At 39.9% G+C, this 19,765-nt stretch overlaps 1 protein-coding gene across 7 annotated transcripts in view; it reads left to right on the top strand.

Annotated features, from left to right (window-relative positions):
* The first annotated feature begins 388 nt into the window (after positions 1–388).
* The window catches only part of osbpl9 (oxysterol binding protein-like 9), a 188,751-nt gene continuing 169,374 nt past the window's right edge, over positions 389–19,765 (top strand). For all 7 annotated transcript variants that reach the window (XM_048539058.2, XM_048539063.2, XM_059647940.1 and 4 more), the window contains exon 1: positions 389–519. In XM_048539058.2, the coding sequence (XP_048395015.1) occupies positions 409–519 (111 nt within the window). In that variant the 5' untranslated portion in view covers positions 389–408. The remainder of the gene's footprint in view (positions 520–19,765) is intronic.

Here is a 19,765-nt window from a genome sequence, read left to right on the forward strand (position 1 = left end):
GAATTTGGCAGCATCTTTCTTTTCACATCGGCGACCTCAATTCTGAATCATCGGCCTGAACAAATAAGTTCCGATTTAAAACTCTGTACATGTAAATTGATGAGTTGAAATTTCGCTTAAACCGTTAAGTCCTGTCCACTGAAGTTTTGTGGAGCCTGTCGACAGTGTAAGGAGTTAAAATGCAAGTGATGGGGTTAATTTTTGAAGTGAGCTGAATCAGTAAAAAAGAGGAACAAATATCACACTCACTATAAATGTGTACTGTACAACTGATAAAGGTGGAAACCTGAGAGGATTAAAAAAAAACCGTGCCATGACAAATTGAAGTCTCCTCCCCCCAAGCTCAGCTTTTTTTCCAATGAGCAACCAGCGCTGACGTAGAGCTGGGATTGTTTTCATTCCCTGAAGATGGCGTCCATCATGGAAGGGCCGCTCAGTAAGTGGACCAACGTCATGAAAGGATGGCAGTATCGTTGGTTTGTGCTGGACTACAACGCTGGTTTACTCTCTTACTACACGGTGAGGGGAACTGGAGGTACCATAAAGGCGTCGGCTCGTCAAAGCGCTGAGTTGTGGGGCCCCGATGTGTTTAGTCGGACTGGGTTTTACCTCCTCCCCTCCCCCTTCCCGGTGGGTGACAGACAAAGTTGATAGCGACGAGAAAAGACCCCGCCCCTCGTGGGACGGGCTGGAGAATGTCTGACGGCGGGATTGACTAATAAGATGCAGAATTCGGTGATTTAGGCTTGACAATCGAATGGTATTGCCCAATCAGTGTATGGCAGAAGGTGGGGCATTCGGTTGAAGGGTCAGTTGTTAGGGTAGATTTGTTGGTGCGGTGATAACAGTGGCGGTTCAGGAGTAGTTAGTGGCTTTGTCAGATAATGGTAGGCTTCTGCTTTGAGTGTGCGATGTATGATGCGCCGCTTCGGAAAATCACAATCAAACGGACAGTTTGGCCTTTGATTAATTTCCACGGTTTAGACTCAATTGCACAATTAGCATCTGTTAGAGATAAGCGGAGTATTTATAACAGGGACGCTGTTTCTACCCTAAAACGTTTGCCAAACCTAATTTTCTTTGTTTAGGACGCTTGGTCGAGGCTCTCGCAGTTCTACCTTCCAAAACAAAAACGAGTTTGATCGTTCTTTTATTTGTAAAACATACTCCGTTTGTAATAATTTGCAAATTGCCCCTTGCGAATTACATTCAGGAGAAAAAATGCACAACGAATGGTGCAAAATCCTCACGTTCTGAAAGGCTAAACACAAAGGAATATGCTGCAGATCACTGCATTGCTTTTGTTCGTTGAAAACACTAAAACGTTATAGGTGTCAAGAATCACTGTAAAACTAGTTACTCTATGCCCCGCTTATTACTTGTTAGAAATGGTAGGGTCGCTTTCTTTCTGAACTTGATGCTCTTTATCTGGTTCAAGACAAGCACAAATCCTCCTCAATTTTTGTGTTCTTCCCTTAATGTAATTCTGTGTTATGGACAATATTAATCTTCCTGTCAAGATGTATAAGAAATGTCATAAGAGTTGAAGATTATAAAATGTATAAGATGTGAAGATTTCCCTGTACATTATATGATGCAGCAATTGCAGTGTTGCCTGATTCAGATGCAATCCCATTATTCTCATTTAATGTTTGGTGGCAGTCTCTACAAGTACTATCAGTTACCCCTACGTCCATGCTGATATATATTTGTAAAGAAATGTGTGTGTTGTGGATGTGATGTCTGTTGAGTAAGAAGAAAGTAGAATGTTGGAAACCTGTCTGTGTCAAAGAAAGGTTCAAAATTTTGTAAGACAGGATTTTGAAGAGAGTTGTAGCAAACATTAGTAGTGACGTGTAGAAACATGAACTAAATCCGGTTGGATGTATTGGAATTGGAACAGTGTGAATATAGGAGAAGATACTGAGTCTGCCAAACAATGTCAACCCAACTTGCACTTGTAATGATGATTCTCTGATTAACTGAACACAGCTCCCTGATGTAGCTGGTGAAGAATAACACACAAGCATAGAATATTATCTTGGAGAAGGACATTCCTATCCCTCATAGCCGTAATTACAGTATCTCAAACTATGTTTCACAGACTGAGGAGGTAATGGGTCAGTGGTATTGTCTCTGGACTGTAAATCCAAAGATCCTGGTAATGCTGTGTGGACTTAGTTCAAATGCTGCGGTGGCAGATGGTGGAATTTGAATTCAGTTAAAATCTGGAATTAAGAATCTGATGATTAATGTGAATCCATTGTCAAATGTTGGAAAAACCTGTCTGGTTGACAAATGTCCTTGAGGGAGCTATCTTCCTTACCTGGTTTGGTCAATATGTGACTCCGGACCCACAGAAACGTGGTTAACTCTTGACTGCCCTTTGGGCAATTCAAGATGGGCATTAAATGCGAACTGAATTTAAAGAAAAAACCTTTGTCGTAGTTCAATAATAATATTTCTGCAAGAAAACATGCATTTGCATCAAAATTAATTTGGATGCAATTATTTGATCATGCATAAAGCACACATACATCTCCAAATCGTTCACCAAAGTTTAGTTAATCATTGAATAATTAGTATTTAATCTCAGTGGACCTGTTGTACTTCACAGAGAAAGTCACTTATTCACTGAATCCATGTTTTGAGATCACACCCTAACAGTCAAACTTAGCTTTTCCACCCTTGTAATGTGAACCATAGCAAACTGATTGAGATAGCTCATGATCAAAAAATGAAAGGTCAAAATGGATTTTTTTTGCACATTACTTTGTGAGCGTGGGATCTGTGAAATACTTAACTTTTCTTCTGTTCAATTATGTTCCTATCTGTGTAAATATATGCACAGTGTTCAGTAATTGAGTAGCTGTCACAAATGAGAACTCAGGGAAGATCGATCCTACTGTGTGTGATGTGCCTAAGATGGCATTTAAAATGGAACTACAGGCTGTGTTGGCATGAGAAAAGCTGTAATGACTATTCCAGCAGCTAGAAGTGGATCACAAGGATGTTCTGGAGAAGATGCAGTGGAGAAAGCAGAATAGCAACAATGTAGAAGGCATTGAGAATCGTAGGTTTTACAGTATCTGAAGACCATTTGGTACATTGTGGTTATGCCAGTTCTCGCTTGAAATGAAGCTGCCTATTGTATTGCCTTGATCTTTTATAGCTCCTTTTGAAGAGAGCTTTGAGTGTTCCCTTTAATGTATGTTAAATCAATGGCTTTGTTTTTGAACAGTAATTGTAATTATTTGTAATGTTCATATATTCTATTAAAACAAAACATTTCCCAATGTTTCTATATAATTAGCGTCAAATGGTTGATGGAATTCTTCAAAATCTTCACTAGTCTTTTGGTTATAATATCTTGCATACAACATATCCAGATGTCAAGATTCCAGTTGTGGTGTAATCAGCACTTGTATGAATTGTTTATCGCATTATGTACGATTTAATGCCTGTCTTGTTTTGCTTTTTCTACATTTTTGGAAGTTCACCATACTGTACCCTCAATCTTTCTTTGTCTTCCTCCATTTTATGAAGATGTTGACCATGTAGATTTTGCAAACAAGAGTTACAAAAAAAAGTCAGTTTGTCAATTTATTATTTGAGATTGATTTTATTTCTGATTTATTCCTGAAACCAATATGTTGTAAACATTGAAAATCAGTTCTTTCAGAATTATTCAACCTACACTACATGCAGCAGTACTAAAATATTCACTTTTTTGGGAAATCAGAGAACCTAGATATTTACTAAAAGAATAAAGCCACAAGGTTCACTATTTAAAGAAAACAGTATTACCCAAAAATCAAAGAACATGAATGCTGATACTGACACTGTCTCAACTGAGAAGTTGCATTAATGTGATCAAAAGTGCAAATAACAGTTGCCCTAAATGCGAACTTCCTTCTCCGCCCATCTTATTTGTACCTCTTTTTAAAAAAACACTCGACTCAGAAATTTACAAAAAATTTGAAGATTGATTTCTTGGTCTAATTACTGTTAGAAAGATTTGTATAAAGGTTGTGATTTTCTGTTGTTTCAAATCTCTTCCACCTGTTCCACACTTAGGTACTCTGTTCCCCTGCCCTCGATAAAACATCACTATGTTAGAAATTAAGCCCTGTTAATTTTGGAGTTATCACCTAAAGTTATCCAATTTACCTGTTGTTTAGACTAATGAGAGAAAGCGTGTACCAGATTTCCATACTTAACAAGAACTATTATTCATTACAAATGAACAGAATCTAACATAAGATTAAAAAATGATGGTTTTTGACATATAACTACTGTTTAAATTCAAACCCAGTTATAAACTTCCCTTCCACATACACATACATGTGGCGAAAAATGGCTTTGATGGGCAGAGGGAAAAACTGGGAAGGAATTGTAATGATCCCTGTTGGTAGGAATAGCTGAGATATCCCTTTTGGCTTGTTGGGATGTGCTGCCCCTTGATTCTCCCTCAGATACTTTGGCTTGCTTGCAAAGGGTGCAATTAAGTGGTTCACACTTCGAAAATTTCTGGTTTACTGTTTAAGAGCTGCAGCTGAGAGCAACTGTTGAGGGGAACAATGAATCATTGTTCTTCAGCCTAAAGGCGTTTTCTACTGCAGAGAAAAAAGAGCTCATGTTCTTGCTTTTTAGGTAGTTCAGCTATTTAGGAGCCATTCACATAGTTGTTGACAGGCAGAATGGATTTAACATCGATAAGTGGCCACTAATCCGAAGACCAATTTTGTTGCTGCCAAATACTTCATTTGTACATAATGCGCTGATTCCAGCTCATCTGCAACCAAACTTCCACTATGGCTTGAACAAGCAACTGTGGAAACAGCACTTGTGAGTAGTGTCAACATTACTTGATTTTAAGAAGTACAACAAATTTAAAAAAAAAAACCATTTTCCCAAATTTCACCCCCCATTCAAAAATAGGGAAATATCTTGAAGTGTGGTTTTTGAACTTGCAGTCCCATGCAGATGTTGGGAGTGCCTTGACTGTTGCCACCTTGTGTTAGAAGTCTTCCTGTTTGAATGTTTTTAGTACTTTTGGAGTCTTGTATTGAGGCACATGTTGCCTTTTTGGCTTTGCCGTCTCAGAAGTATACAGTAAGTGGCAGAAGTCTTAACAGTACTGAGAAGCAGAGGGATCTGGGTGTACAGTTTGATACAGAACATAGAACAGTATAGGCCCTTTGGTCCACGATGTTGTGCCGAACTTTTACCCTAAACCTAAGGTTTATCTAACCTCCACCACTACCTTATACTATCATCCATATGCCTACCTAATAGCCGTTTAAATGCCCCTAATGAGGCCGACTCCACGACCATCTCCGGCAATGCATTCCACACACCGACCATTCTCTGAGTAAAGAACCTACCTTTGCCATCTCCCTGATATCTACCTCCACTCACTTTAAAACTTTGTCCCCTCATAAAAGCTACTTCCACCCGAGGAAAAGGTCTCTTGCTGTCCACTCTAGATTATCTATACCTCTGATCATTTTGTACACCCATGTCGAGCCACCTCTCCTCCTTCCTCGTTCGAAAGAGAAAAGCCGTAACACACTCAACCTTTCCTCATAAGATCTTCCCTCCATTCCGGGCAATATTCTGGTAAATCACCTCTGCACCTTTGCTAACGCTTCCGTGTCTTTCCTGTAATGAGGTGACCAGAACTGGACACAATACTCCAGATGTGGCCGAACCAGGCTTTTGTATAGCTGGAGCATAACTTCACGGCTCTTGAATTCAATCCCTCTATTAATGGAAGCTAACACACCATACACATTCTTGACAACTCTATCCATCTGGGTGGCAGCTTTCAGGGAACTGTGAACGTGAACCCTAAGATCCCTCTGCTCTTCCACACTGTCAAGAATCTTTCCGTTAACCCTGTATTCTGCTTTCAAGATTGTCCTTCCAAAATGAATCACCTCATACTTTTCATGGTTAAATTCCATCTGCCACTTCTCAGCCTAGCTCTATATCCTATCAACGTCCCTTTGTAACCTAGAACAACCCTCAGCACTGTTCACAACGTGACCCACCTTCGTATCGTCGGCAAACGTGCTAATCCACCCTTCCACTCCTTCGTTCAAAACACGAACAAAAATCACAAATGGAACAGGACCCAGGACAGATCCTTGTGGTACACCACTCTTAACTGAGCACCATGTTGAATATTTTCCATCCACTACCAAACTTTGTCTTCTAAAGGGTCAGCTAATTCTGAATCCAATCTGCCACATTTCCCCCATCCCATTGCCTCCTTACCTTCTGCATGAGCCTCCCACAGGGAACCTGATCGAATGCCTACTTAAATCCATGTATACCACACCCACTGCTCCACCTTCATTCACGTGTTTGGTCACCTCTTCAGAGAATTCAGTAAGATTTATGAGGCATGATCTACCCCTCACAAATCCATTGTGACAATCACGAATCAAACTGTGCCTTTCCAAGTGATCATAAATCCTGTCTCTCAGACCCCTTTCCAATAATTTGCCCACCGCTGATGTAAGACTAACTGGCCTGTAATTTCCGGGGTTATCCCTATTTCCTTTTTGGAACAAGGGAATGACATTTGCCTGTCTCCAATCTTGCGGCACCATACCCATGGACAGTGAGGATGAAGAGATCATCACCAAAGGCCCTGCGATCTCTTCCCTTGCTTCTCAAAGAATCCTTGGATAAATCCCATCAAGCCTGGGGTACTTATGTCTTCAAGTTCCTCAAAATTCCTAGTACATCTTCCTTACTAACATTGACCTTTTCTATCCTACCAGCTTGTTTTACACTGCTCTCCTCTGCAACTAGGCCCCTCTCAGTTGTGAATACCGAAGAAAAGCATTCATTCACCACCCCTCCTATCTCTTTAGGCTCTGTGCCCAAATTCCCTTTATGGTCCTTGATCGACCCTACCCTTTGTCTGGTCATTCTCTTGTTCTGCACATATGTGCAAAGAGCCGTGGAGTTTTCCTTGATCCTATCTGCCAAAGTTTTCTCATGCCTGCTTATAGCTCTCCTAAGCCCTTTCTTCAGCTCCTTCTTTGCTAACTTGTATTCCTCTGGAGCCTTTTCCGTTCCTTGTTTCCTAAACCTTACATACGCATCCTTCTTCCTCTTAACCAGTCGTTCGGCCTCTCATGAGAACCATGGCTCCCTCACTTGACATATCTTCTCTGCCTGCTAGGCACAAATGTATCGAGCACGTGCAGTATGCTTTCCTTTAAACAATCTCCACATTGCTGTGGTACTCTTCCCTGACAGCATCTGTTCCTATTTTATGTTACAAATAGAGGTCATTTAAAGTGGCAATGCAGGCAGAGAGGGTAGTCAGCAAGGCACGCTTGCTTTCGTCGGCTGGGGCATTGAGCTGTTAAAAATTGGCAGGTAATGGTGCAACTTTATAGAACCTGAGTTAGTCCACATTTGGAATGCTGTGTTCAGTTCTGGTTGCCACGCCACCAGAAGGATATGATGACTTTGGAGAGGGTACAGAAAAGATTTGCCTGGATGTCGCCTGGTATGGAGGGCATCAATTAAGAGGGGAGGTTAGATAAATTTCAGTTGTTCTCACTGCAACGATGGAGGCTGAGAGGCGACCTGATAGAGGTCTACAAGATTATGAAGGGCATGGACAGACTGGACAGTCAGAAGCTTTTTCCCAGGGTGGAATAGTCGCTTACCAGGGGCCATAGGTTGAAGGTGCGAGGGGCAAGGTTTAAAGGTTATGTATGAGGCAAGTTTTTTTTACACAGGGTGGTGGGTGCCTGGAACTCGCTGCCAGGGGAGGTAGTGGAAGCAGGTACTATAGTGACTTTTAAAGGGTATCTTGACAAATGTACAAATAGGATGGGACTCGAAGATACAGTCCCTGGAAGGGTAGAGGGTTTTAGTTGTGTCAGGCAGCGTGTCGGTGCAGGCTTGGAGGGCTGAAGGGCCTGTTCCTGTACTGTAATTTTATTGGTTCTTTGTTCTAAATCCAAATCAAAAGTTGTCAAATGATTTGAAACCTTCTGACTAGCACAGAATGTAACCTGAATTTGACTGTAGAGAAAGATCCTCTGAAATCAGCTTGTATTTAACTAAACTGTTTGAAAGCAGAGCCACCCATATGGTAATCCACTTACCATCGTTGGGGTGAGCTTATTGTTTACGTTTTTTTTTAATACTGTTTACCTCCTAGGGAGCTTGGTCATATGGATCAGTTATGGGAAGCAAGTAGCATTTTACAAGGAATCAACTTCCAGGGAAATCTAGTTCTGAAAATGTAGATTTTCCTCTCCAAAATACTTGGTTCACAACTGCATATGAAAGATTGTTCTTGTATCAAAACCTGACAGTTTGGGGAATTAAAAAAATGTTGTAGATTTGAGAACAGTATCCAAGGCATTTGTTCAGTATTAATCACAACAGGCGACACAGTGGCTCAGTGGTTAGTACTGCTGCCTCAGTGCCAGGGACCCAGGTTCAATTCCAGCCTCAGGCGACTGTGTGTGTGGAGTTTGCACATTGTCTGTGTGTCTGCGTGGGTTTCCTTCCACAGTCCAAAGATATGCAGGGTATGTCGAATGGCTGTGTTAAATTGCCCATAGTGCCCAGAGATGTTTAGGTGGGTTAAACATGGTGAAATCAGAGGTAGGAGAATGGGTCTCGGTGGAATGCTTTTCAGAAGGCCAATGTGGACTTGTTGGGCCAAATGGCCTGATTCCAAACTCTCGCAATTCTGAGGTAATATTGATATTTTTCTTCCCATTCTGCATAATATGATAAATTGGAACTCTCTATAAGGAGAATTTTAATTGACAAAATGTGTAAATATATTCAAGTTGTATTTTTTTGTCGGGCAATATAAATCCTTTGCTTGACCTAATGCAACTAGAATAAAATTGTAAATAACATTGCTGATCTACCCAGGGAAATTTTAAATTTATAAATCTGCGTTTAATTCAGTTCTATTCTGGACCAACAATCTTCTGCTATTCTGCTGTCATTCACTCTTTGCAAATTTTATTCATCCCAAACTGCCTGCATGTAATTTGTATCAAACCCTTCACCCATTATCGTAATACTTGCTGACTTAGATTAATTTCAGGTCCAGTAACAATGAATTTTTAAAATTCTCAATTGTTGTGTTCAGATTCCACCGTAGCCTCTCACTTGTCTATCTCTGTAACTTGCACCAGCTCTACAGCCCTTTGTGAGCTCTTTGTTCTTTCAGTTCTGGTCATTTCTATTGCGTGTTCTATAATTTCTGTTGCTCCCACCATTTGCAGTTGTGTCTTTAGTTAGTGAGGCCCTACATGTTGGAATTTCCTCAGAGGACTTCCATTGCTGTATTGCTGTAAGACATTGCTTAAACCTGCATCTTATTGAGCTCATCTGTCCTCAAATCTCCAGGTGACGCTGAGGACTCGTCTCTGAAAGCTCCTCTAGGTAACAGATTTTCTAATTAATTTCAGGGGCGTCTCTTGTCTGGATACTTCAGCACTGCAGTGCTTCAAGTTTAATTAAACCACAACTGACAAGTCAATTCTGCATTAATTTCACAGATCCGATGCTCTCGATTGCAGATGTGTGTGTGTGCTTTTTTTGTCCATAGTTGCTACAGCACCTCTTGGTGGCTTTGGCGGCAAATTCAGTTAACCAATTTTAATTTATAATGAAAAAGAAAAAAAATTCTCAAACATTCAGTTTTGTGACAAATGTTGAGGTATTTATGAGATTAATGTGAGTTCATCAACCTACAGTGTGATCAATAATGACAAGTGAGCAAATGTAGCTGAAAAATCCACTCATCCATGCAGCATTTTTCTTTTTCTTGTGGCTTGGAACAATTGCCTACAAGAAGTCTGTTTTATTTGTGTTCAAAAGAATTTTCAAGACAATGAACATGTTTCTTACTAAAAGTTCCCCAGTATAGGGAGCAGGAATGGAAAAATGGTCAACAAGAGAAAAGGTGGTAAATCCCATTTTTAACAGTTAATAACTTGGTGTACTCTCTCTCAGGTATGCTGTAAACCTCAAAAATCCTTTGCAAAAACTGAAATTGATTTGTTTGCTAAGTATAAAATATGAACTGTTGATGTGTATGCTTGTATTTTTTAAGTGTGAAAAAATTCAATTTGTTAGATGCTGTGTGTGGTCTGCTCGGTATGGGTGCATTGTTGCCAACATGATGCACGGATGTTAATACAGTCTGTATTGCCTGCATGATTCCAAGTGCTGACTTCTAAGGGGAGAATAAACCTGAATGTGTATTTATAAACCTAAAAACTGTGGCTGACTGCTAAAGTAAGTTTACCAAAACATGCATTTTTAAGCTGGATGGTGGAAGATTGATCCTATACACTAAAATAGGATAAATATGCATGTTCGTGTCCAAAAACAGGGGTCATCTCATCACTTTGTATGCTGTGATCTGCAAGTAATTCTATTTAAGCAGAATATAAATAAAACATTTAAAAAAATTCTTGGTGTCCTTTTGGGTGGGGCGATAGTTGAAAATGTATCTATGTGTTTGAAAAGCTGTACCATGGGCAACAAGTTGTCAGGGGCTGACATAAAATTATAATTTGCAATAGACTTAAACTGAACATTACCAATTTCTAACGGCGCAAAAGGGGGTTTTCTTTCTTGTTTAGTCAAACTCTTCAGAAGTCCTTGTCACCTTTAGAATACTTTCTTGAATGCTCCCAGTTTGGCTTCTGCGATGAGGAATTTATTTCGTGAAATATACTTGTCCAAAGTTTTATCTAGAGGTTTTAATTCTGAATTAAATACATCTTCATTGAGTTCTAATTTCACAAATTAATGATTAACCAGATGTGTTCTGTCCACCGCCTATTTCCAGCTTTTCAATTTCCCCACTGGCGCAGACATTTCAGCAAATTTTATAAGTAAAATTTTGAACAGTGTAAGACAAATCACAGTTATCTGTGCAGAAGACCTTGTTTAGGACCAACATTGACTATTGGTGTGTTGGATTTGGTGGTAATGTGGAAGCCCTGAAAAGTTTTGATCATAATTCAAGGAGATTGATACTGAGCTTAGAAGTCCTTTGGTAGTGCAATATATTTTGACTATTCATTTTTTAAAAAAAATGGAGAATTTAGTGAAATTAACTTAATAAAGGGATGTGACTTTAAATTAGTTTTGTTCCATGGAACCAAGAGCATGCTTTCTCAGAAAGGGTCACTGGACCTGAAATGTTAACTCTGTTTTCTCTCCACAGACGTCCTGAGTTTTTTCCAGCAACTTTTGATTTTTGTTTCTGATTTCCAGCATGCACAGTTCTTTGCATTTTTTTTGGTTAAGGGAGTGTGGTCCTTGGAAAGGTCAACATGTGTCATCCATAACTTGCATGAACACAGAGTTAGATTGGATATTGGACTCTTGTGTAGTAAGTGCAAGAATTCAAACGTGTTTGAATGATAGAAGACCTGCAAATACTCGTAGGTCAGGCAGCATTTGTGGAGTGGGGAAAATAACTATATTTTCAGTTTTGTGACCTTTGGAAGGGTGAAGAAAAATATAAGATACGATTGCCAATATATCAATGGTTTATATCGAAGAAGTTGGCAGATATTTGGCAAAGTCTTGTGGTCATTGCAAACTAGTTGAACTTTTTTTCCCATGAGAGGAATTTCTTAGATTTATGTTTCCTTGAATTGGTATTCGTAATATTTTTGTGCAGTTATTAGATCACATAGCTGGTGAGCTCGCTCTGTAATGCAATTGCGAAGCTAAATCAGATTATGATTGCTATGGATATGCCCGATGACCCAACTGAACTTTGTCTCACACCCCTCCCCCGCCACAACCGCCCAAAAAGGATCCCCCTCGTTCTCACACACCACCCCACCAACCTTCGGATACAACGCATCATCCTCCGACACTTCCGCCATCTACAATCCGACCCCACCACCCAAGACATTTTTCCATCCCCACCCTTGTCTGCCTTCCGGAGAGACCACTCTCTCCGTGACTCCCTTGTTCACTCCACACTGCCCTCCAACCCCACCACACCCGGCACCTTCCCCTGCAACCGCAGGAAGTGCTACACTTGCCCCCACACCTCCTCCCTCACCCCTATCGCAGGCCCCAAGATGACTTTCCCTATTAAGCAGAGGTTCACCTGCACATCTGCTAATGTGGTATACTGTATCCATTGTACCCGGTGTGGCTTCTTCTATATTGGGGAAACCAAGCGGATGCTTGGGGACCGCTTTGCAGAACACCTCTGCTCGGTTCGCAATAAACAACTGTACCTCCCAGTCGCAAACCATTTCCACTCCCCCTCCCGTTCTTTAGATGACATGTCCATCATGGGCCTCCTGCAGTGTCACAATGATGCCACCCAAAGGTTGCAGGAACAGCAACTCATATTCCACTTGGGAACCCTGCAGCCCACTGGTATTAATGTGGACTTCACCAGCTTCAAAATCTCCCCTTCCCCCACCGCATCCCAAAACCAGCCCAGTTCGTCCCCTCCCCCCACTGCACCACACAACCAGCCTAGCCCTTCCCCTCCACCCACTGCATCCCAAAACCAGTCCAACCTGTCTCTGCCTCCCTAACCTGTTCTTCCTCTCACCCATCCCTTCCTCCCACCCCCAAGCCGCACCTCCACTTCCTACCTACTAACCTCATCCCACCTCCTTGACCTGTCCGTCTTCCCTGGACTGACCTACCCCTCCCTACCTCCCCACCTATCCTCTCCTCTCCACCTATCTTCTTTTCTCTCCATCTTCGGTCCGCCTCCCCCCCTCTCCCTATTTATTCCAGAACCCTCACCCCATCCCCCTCTCTGATGAAGGGTCTAGGCCCGAAACGTCAGCTTTTGTGCTCCTGAGATGCTGCTTGGCCTGCTGTGTTCATCCAGCCTCACGTTTTATGAGCTTGAACTTTGTCTGTTGTTTTCTTTGTCTGTTTCAAAAGAAATGTAAAACTGATGCTTTTTCTGTACATCTTTTGGATGCAATAAGTGAGAATACACAATATATTTTGACCTAAGATTATATTTAGTTAGTGTAATGTACTTTTTGTGTACTGCTGTGTTACTCCTTCATTTGCCTTCTATGATATTGCTTCCGCTCAATTTGCTTTTCTCCATTTTTTTTATTCTTTGTATATATTTGTATCTTTTCATTCCCCCACTTATTTACATTTTCTTTCATTTTTCTGTCACAGCATTCTAATGAGATTATAACAAAACAATTGTGAAACAACAAAATAGTTTGTTTCTGAATGTGCTCAGAAAATGTGCAATGCTGCATATTGTCTCTGACAATCAAGTAATGTGTGCTGTTCTTGGGAATTAAACAACTTGTGGGGCTTTTGTATTATTATTTTTAAAGCACAGCCATGACTATTGTTGAGTAAGAACTCAAACCAAGCTTTTCGAAAAGCAAACTGAGGAAAGAAGGAAATGCTGCAAATGTTCTCTCATTGCCAGTTTTCAGCATTTGGCATGGTTCTCCACTGGGTTTTCCAGCAATGATTCCCCTGAATTTCTACTGCTGTGTTTTTTTTTTCTGAAGGCCATGAAAATGTTTATAGCTGCCTTTTTTTCTTGAGGCATAAAATTAAGTAAACGAGCTCATTATATTGTACCAAATAAAACTTTTCTGTTAGGTACCAGCTGGTGTATTATGTGAATATTTTCTGAATATTTGTTACTCATTGCTGTGCCAGTTATTCGTGCTCCCACTGGAGCTTTTGAAAGAGGAGGGAGAGAGTCTAGTAAGTGTGGTGACGTTAAAAGCAAAGCATTTGGACTGTAGTGTTATGTTTCTTGAATGCTTGATTAGGCTTTGTCATTGTCACTGAATGAAAGCACTAACTTAGGATGTTGGAAATATAATCACAGAATTGGCCTCTTTAATTATGGGCCTTGAATGGGATTTTATTGTAATGATGCTAATTGAGGCAAGTTGAAATCAAGCCAGTGGCACATATTTGTAATGCCAAGTATTAAAATGTATCAACTTTGTGCTCATGTGCCATTTCTTCTATAATATTTCATTGAACTACATTGGAATGAGTATTTCAGTGCAAATGTCAAAAGTACAGCAGAAACTGAGAGGAATATTTGCTGTGATTGGCAAATATTGTCAAGAGGCGACATAAGCTGAAGACTCAATGGGAAGGCAAAGAAAATGAAGCTGCATGGGATTCTCAGCAAGGAATGCTAGACTTAACATATGCAAGGTGCATAAATATTTGAGACATTGGTTACCAGTTTTGTCCCTCTTTACACACTTCTTCCTCAAACAATCTCGATCATTGGGGATAAGAATGATGAATGGATTTAGACTTGGATAGAAAGAAGTTGGTGTAAGATAAGAGCAGAATTTTAGATGAGCTGTCATTGATGTAGAATGTGAGTCTGGTCAAAAGCTCATTGGAATAGTTCAAGTATTATGTAAAATCTGGTGGTTGTGGTGAAGAAAGTTCTTCAAGGAGAAACTTGGATTGTCTTTCTCGCTGTACAAGTGCAGTCGGACCTGTGCATTTTCAGCATTTTCTGCTTTTTTTTTGTGGAATTTATGTTCACTTGTGAGGATCCAAGAGCACTTCTGTGATTCTGAGCGGGTTGGTATTTGTTTTGCTAACTTACGGGAAATTTAAGGATAAATACATTGTTTATTAGTTAGCTATTGAAAGCTGCAGTTGCTACCTTTTTCAACAGGACCAAACACAATGTAAATACTTGTGCAAATGAATGTCAATTACTACTGCTGTTCATTTCAACAACAGTTAGCTGAAGTTAAATATAATCAGAGATAGTAGGAACTGCTGATGCTGGAGAATCCGAGATAACATGGTATGAAGCTGGATGAACACAGCAGACCAAGCAGCATCAGAGGAGCAGGAAAGCTTGATGTTTTGGGTCGGGACCCTTCTTCAGAAATGTCGGGTGGGGAAGGGGATTCTGAAATAAATAGGGAGACAGCAGGAGGCTGATAGAAGATGGATAAAGGAGAAGATATGGTCCTCTCCTCCCTCCAAAAAAAAACCTCAGTTCTAAACCCGCCTCTTTGACCTGTCTGTCTCCTCTCACCCTATCTTCTCTTTTTATATCTTCTATCTGCCTCCCCCTCTCTCCCTCTTTATTTCAGAATCCCTTTCAACTCCCCCATTCCTGAAGGAGGGTCCAGATCCGAAACGTCAAGCTTTCCTGCTCCTGATGCTGCTTGTCCCACTGTGTTCATCCAGCGTCACACCCTGTTATCTTCAATCTCATTCAGGATGATTATATTTGAAAGCATATTCACCTGAAGTTTTCATCACAGCCTTAGTGAAATTTCCTCAGCGTTCATTGGACATTGGCAACAAGATGATTTTTGGGAAGCTAACGCTGACAACTGTCCTGAAATTGAGCATTGTCAAAAAGTGGGTCCCGGTGTGGGGCAATTAGAACAGCACTGGGGAAAGTGGGATGCGTACCAATGGGGACAGTCTCTACCTGAACTCAGTTGGGTGCTGTGTTTTTGTGAACTGTATAACTAGGAAAGTGGCTTTAAAGCTAAATCATGGAGTAAGAGATTACATTTGGGAAGATGTAGTAAATCAAATCATAGACACCCAGGCAAGTTAGGACATTGTTAATACTGAAAATTATAAACGGCATGAAGGAATTGAGGGTACAACTTAAAGAGCAAAGCAACAGAGAAGACTGGAAGTTAGGAAAAAAAATGGAGGGACCAAATTATTTCCCATATCTCATGTACATTGCATGTGAAACAAAATCGGTGAACTGGGAGCAAAATAGAAATAAGTACGTACAATCTGGTAGCTGTCATGGAGACTTGGCTGCAGCATGACATGAATTGCGACTGAATCTTGAAGCATGCAGACGTTTAGGAAGGACAGACTGCGAGGAAACAGCAGAGGGAGAATCTGGTAATTAGTAAGGATATGAGCTGAAACAGCATTGATATTTCTCTGGAATTAAGTCTCTGTAATGGATGGCTTTGGGAAATAGCTTGAAACTTTATTTTGATGGTTACATTCAGATCTTTCTAACAATGTATAGCTTAATGCTTCTGTGTAATGTACATTAAAAAAAATCTTCTGACTCATGAATATGTTTCAGTGACTAACTGCCATGTTAACCAACCGCAAAAAATTAAAGAAATGTTCCATCAAGTCTGTTTTTATTCTGGGATCTGCTTTATATTGTCACAATCAATTGCATTCATAACAGTTCATACTAGGCTAGAACTTTTAATGATGGAGCATTAATATTATTCTAAGATTTTGTAATTTTTTGGAGTAAGGGATTTGGGGTACTTGTTAAAAGGGCAACAGAAATATTTTTCCTTAGTGATTGGGAAATAGGAAGCCAATTTTCAAGAGAAAAAGATAGAAGCTGGAAATAAATGTTGAAGAGACTGCTGAGGGTTGGGGTAAGTTTGGAGCATTATTGGAACTGAAAGAAGTGAAACCATTTGGACCAGAGGTCTGGTGATCATGAGAACAGCTGATATGGGCAGCCTTACGGGTATAAAACCGTTGGCTAGTCTTACGGACCAGATCAGGGACTCGCAAAATATTATAAGAAGGTAGCCTACACCCTAAATTATTTTCAGGGCAAATGTGAAGTGTGTGTTCCAGATACAGTGCGACTAGTCAAACAAGTTGATGTTAAGCGAAACACAATTTATTTAAACTCCGGAATTAAAATGCAACCAAAGAAAGAAAAATTTAGAGTAACTTATGTTTTCTCATAGAGTTAACAGAATAATAGATACAGTACCTATTACTAATTGACTAATATAGTAACATCCGACAAATACACCCTGTGACAAAATGGAAGATTCAGATAGACATTGTCAAATGCAGTTCTTTAATCCAAGACGGTAAAAAAATCAAGAAAATTCTAAGTGAGTGTAGCAGCCAGGAGACTTTGACTGAAAATTCCAAGCCTGTTAAAACCCAGTAGCTTTTGATGCTACTGAACGACTATAAAAAAACAGAAATCCTAATCTGCGAGAGCTGGCCACACTCATTCACGGTATCTTTTTTGAAAAAAACCAAGGCCTCCTAACCTGTTTAATCAAGTGGTCTTAATTATCCAGTTGGGTATCTCTTGTTCAATCTCTCACGCAAGAAACCAGGACAAAACAACTTGTTAAAGCTATATCATCATCACAACAGTCGTAATGAAGGAGAGACGTACAGTTTCCTAGTGGCCAATATTAGACTTGATGGAGAAAATGATTCAAAAAAGCATATGAATGAAAAGAGAGATGAATATTAAAGAAATATTTGTGTAAGGACCACTAGGAGAGATAAGATGAAAGGTGCTGATGCTTTCCTATAAAATGACGTTTGGTATCTCCAATTGATTCTCATAATAATGAAAGAAAGTTGGTTCAGGGTGCTTAAAATGTAATTTAGTAGACATCATCATTCAGGACATATAGCAGGAATGGTAAAATATCACATCTGGTTGGAGAAGAGTAAACTCTGTACACTGCTTTAAAATAATTGATGTTGACAGAATGAGAGTGCTTGTGTTTTTCTGTTTGTATTTTAAAACAAAAAGCCCCATCTTTACGTCCCTTTAATTACTCCTTCAGCAGGAAGCATTTTCCATAGATTCAACTTCCTGAAAAATTGCTGAAAATAGCAGTTTTCCATGTTCATTCTGTGGTAGCTGTTCCGCCCGCTCGCTCGCTCGCTCTCTTTCACCAATATGAGTTAATTCAAAAAACTTGTTGGAGCATGATTGTTGAAAAGCTCGAGGTAATGAAATCAAGACTCATTGCCCTAACATGGCTTTTATGCACGAGTTCCGTTCGCATGCAAAGCAAGTTGGTGAGGCAGAAAGCATACTTATCCATCAAGTGTAGTGTTAGCTTCTCATGTTCAATTTAATTTTTTTTCAGAAATCTCTGCTGAAATGTGCTTGTGTCAGCCTGTGCCCTATTTTCTGTTCAAAATAGCACAGAAGGGCAGATTATTAAACTACAAATAACTCTTCTATTTCACTTATCAAGTCAGTCACACTGTCAAATGTGTTCAGGTTAAAGGAGATTAAAAATCATTCTCAACTTAATTTGGAGTTAATGAAGGCGTTCTCCATTTTCATATAGAGTCAACTTGGGCAAAGTTTTGCCTTGGATACTTTATAAACTATAAAACATTGTGGTGATCTTTCATTAACCTGAAATGTCTCACTTTCTCTGTGCAGAGATGCTGTCAAACCATCTGAGTATTTATGGCCCTTTTGTGTTTTTACTTCAGACTTAGCATCAGCACTATTTTGCTTTTGCATTATTGGTAAGCTATGATTGTTCATATTAATAGATAATAAAATGTGAGGCTGGACGAACACAGCAGGCCAAGCAGCATCTCAGGAGCACAAAAGCTGACGTTTCGGGCCTAGACCCTTCATCAGATGAGGGTCTAGGCCCGAAACGTCAGCTTTTGTGCTCCTGAGATGCTGCTTGGCCTGCTGTGTTCGTCCAGCCTCACATTTTATTATCTTGGAATCTCCAGCATCTGCAGTTCCCATTATCTCTGATCTCTATTGTTCATATTTTTCTGCAATCCTTTCGATGATTGAGTTAAAATTAATTTTAACTCAGCGTAGAGTCTCTGTGGTTGTTACAGTTGTGCTCATGTCTGACGTTTTATTTCAAGACTGAATTGTATTTCAGATAAAGGTCCTAGATGCCATTTCAGTGGTCTGGCTATTTGTGCATACATTTTCAATATAAACTGTAACAAGAGTACAGAAGCTTGCACAACACATATCTGCCTGCAACAAGACAGTGCCTATCTCGAGAAAGAGGAACAAGTCGTACAAGTGATAACACAATGTTGATTGAAATCTGCTGAATGGCCAAGGTTTAGGAGACAAAACATTATACTTATCTGGCTGCAAAGCACATCTTATTCATGTTATTTGATACTATTCAGCAGATCATTATCTTATTCAGCTGAGTTTGAAACTGTTTCAAAACCTCAATGTTTGTTTTCTCAGTGATGAGATGGAGCCATGTACAGCTTTTGTATTTTGACAGTTTTATTGATAGAATCTAAATATTTATGGAATATTATGTGAAAAGAACGAAACAAGATTATTTTTATGATAACACTATACCTAATTCATGGTGGCAGGAAGTATCAAAAGACTAAGGCATAACCTCAGTTGGAAGAATTTGGTGATTGGGAGAAGGAGGAAACAGTCTTTTTAAATTCTTGAAGTAATCACCAATCACAGGATACAGGTGTTGCTACAAGGCCATAAATATTTTGTCCATTCTTTGCTTCCCTGTCGAAGTTGGCAGCATGACCCATCTTCTTTATTCTAGATGTTGTCGTGAATGTACTGTCGCACTGATGTTGAGGTATTTGAAATTTTGGCTCAGCAATGAGGAAATGTTGAAATGGTAGAGATAATAAATCTGGGAGGTGCTGCTGAAAAACTTCCTTCCTTTCTTTTCCTCTCTCTTTCTTTTGCGGTTTTTCTCAACGCCTCCTTTCCACCACCCCATTCCTTCCTCTCTCTGTCACAATGAAATACGCGGAAAGGATGCACCATTCTGGTTATCCACGGAAGCTGGGTATAGTATGAAATTGAAAGAGGAGGTTTGCAATGTTTGATGTGCCGTAGTAGGCCAGAAGATTGGACAAGTTTTAGAAATTAGCAAAGGATCACCGTTTTTGTAAAAAATAGAGTTTGCAATATGAGAGAAAACAATCAAGAAACACAAAAACAGACTGTACACTCTTGTTA

The sequence above is a fragment of the Stegostoma tigrinum genome, chromosome 8 (genome assembly GCF_030684315.1).
Source record: "Stegostoma tigrinum isolate sSteTig4 chromosome 8, sSteTig4.hap1, whole genome shotgun sequence".
Taxonomy (NCBI): Eukaryota; Metazoa; Chordata; class Chondrichthyes; order Orectolobiformes; family Stegostomatidae; genus Stegostoma; species Stegostoma tigrinum.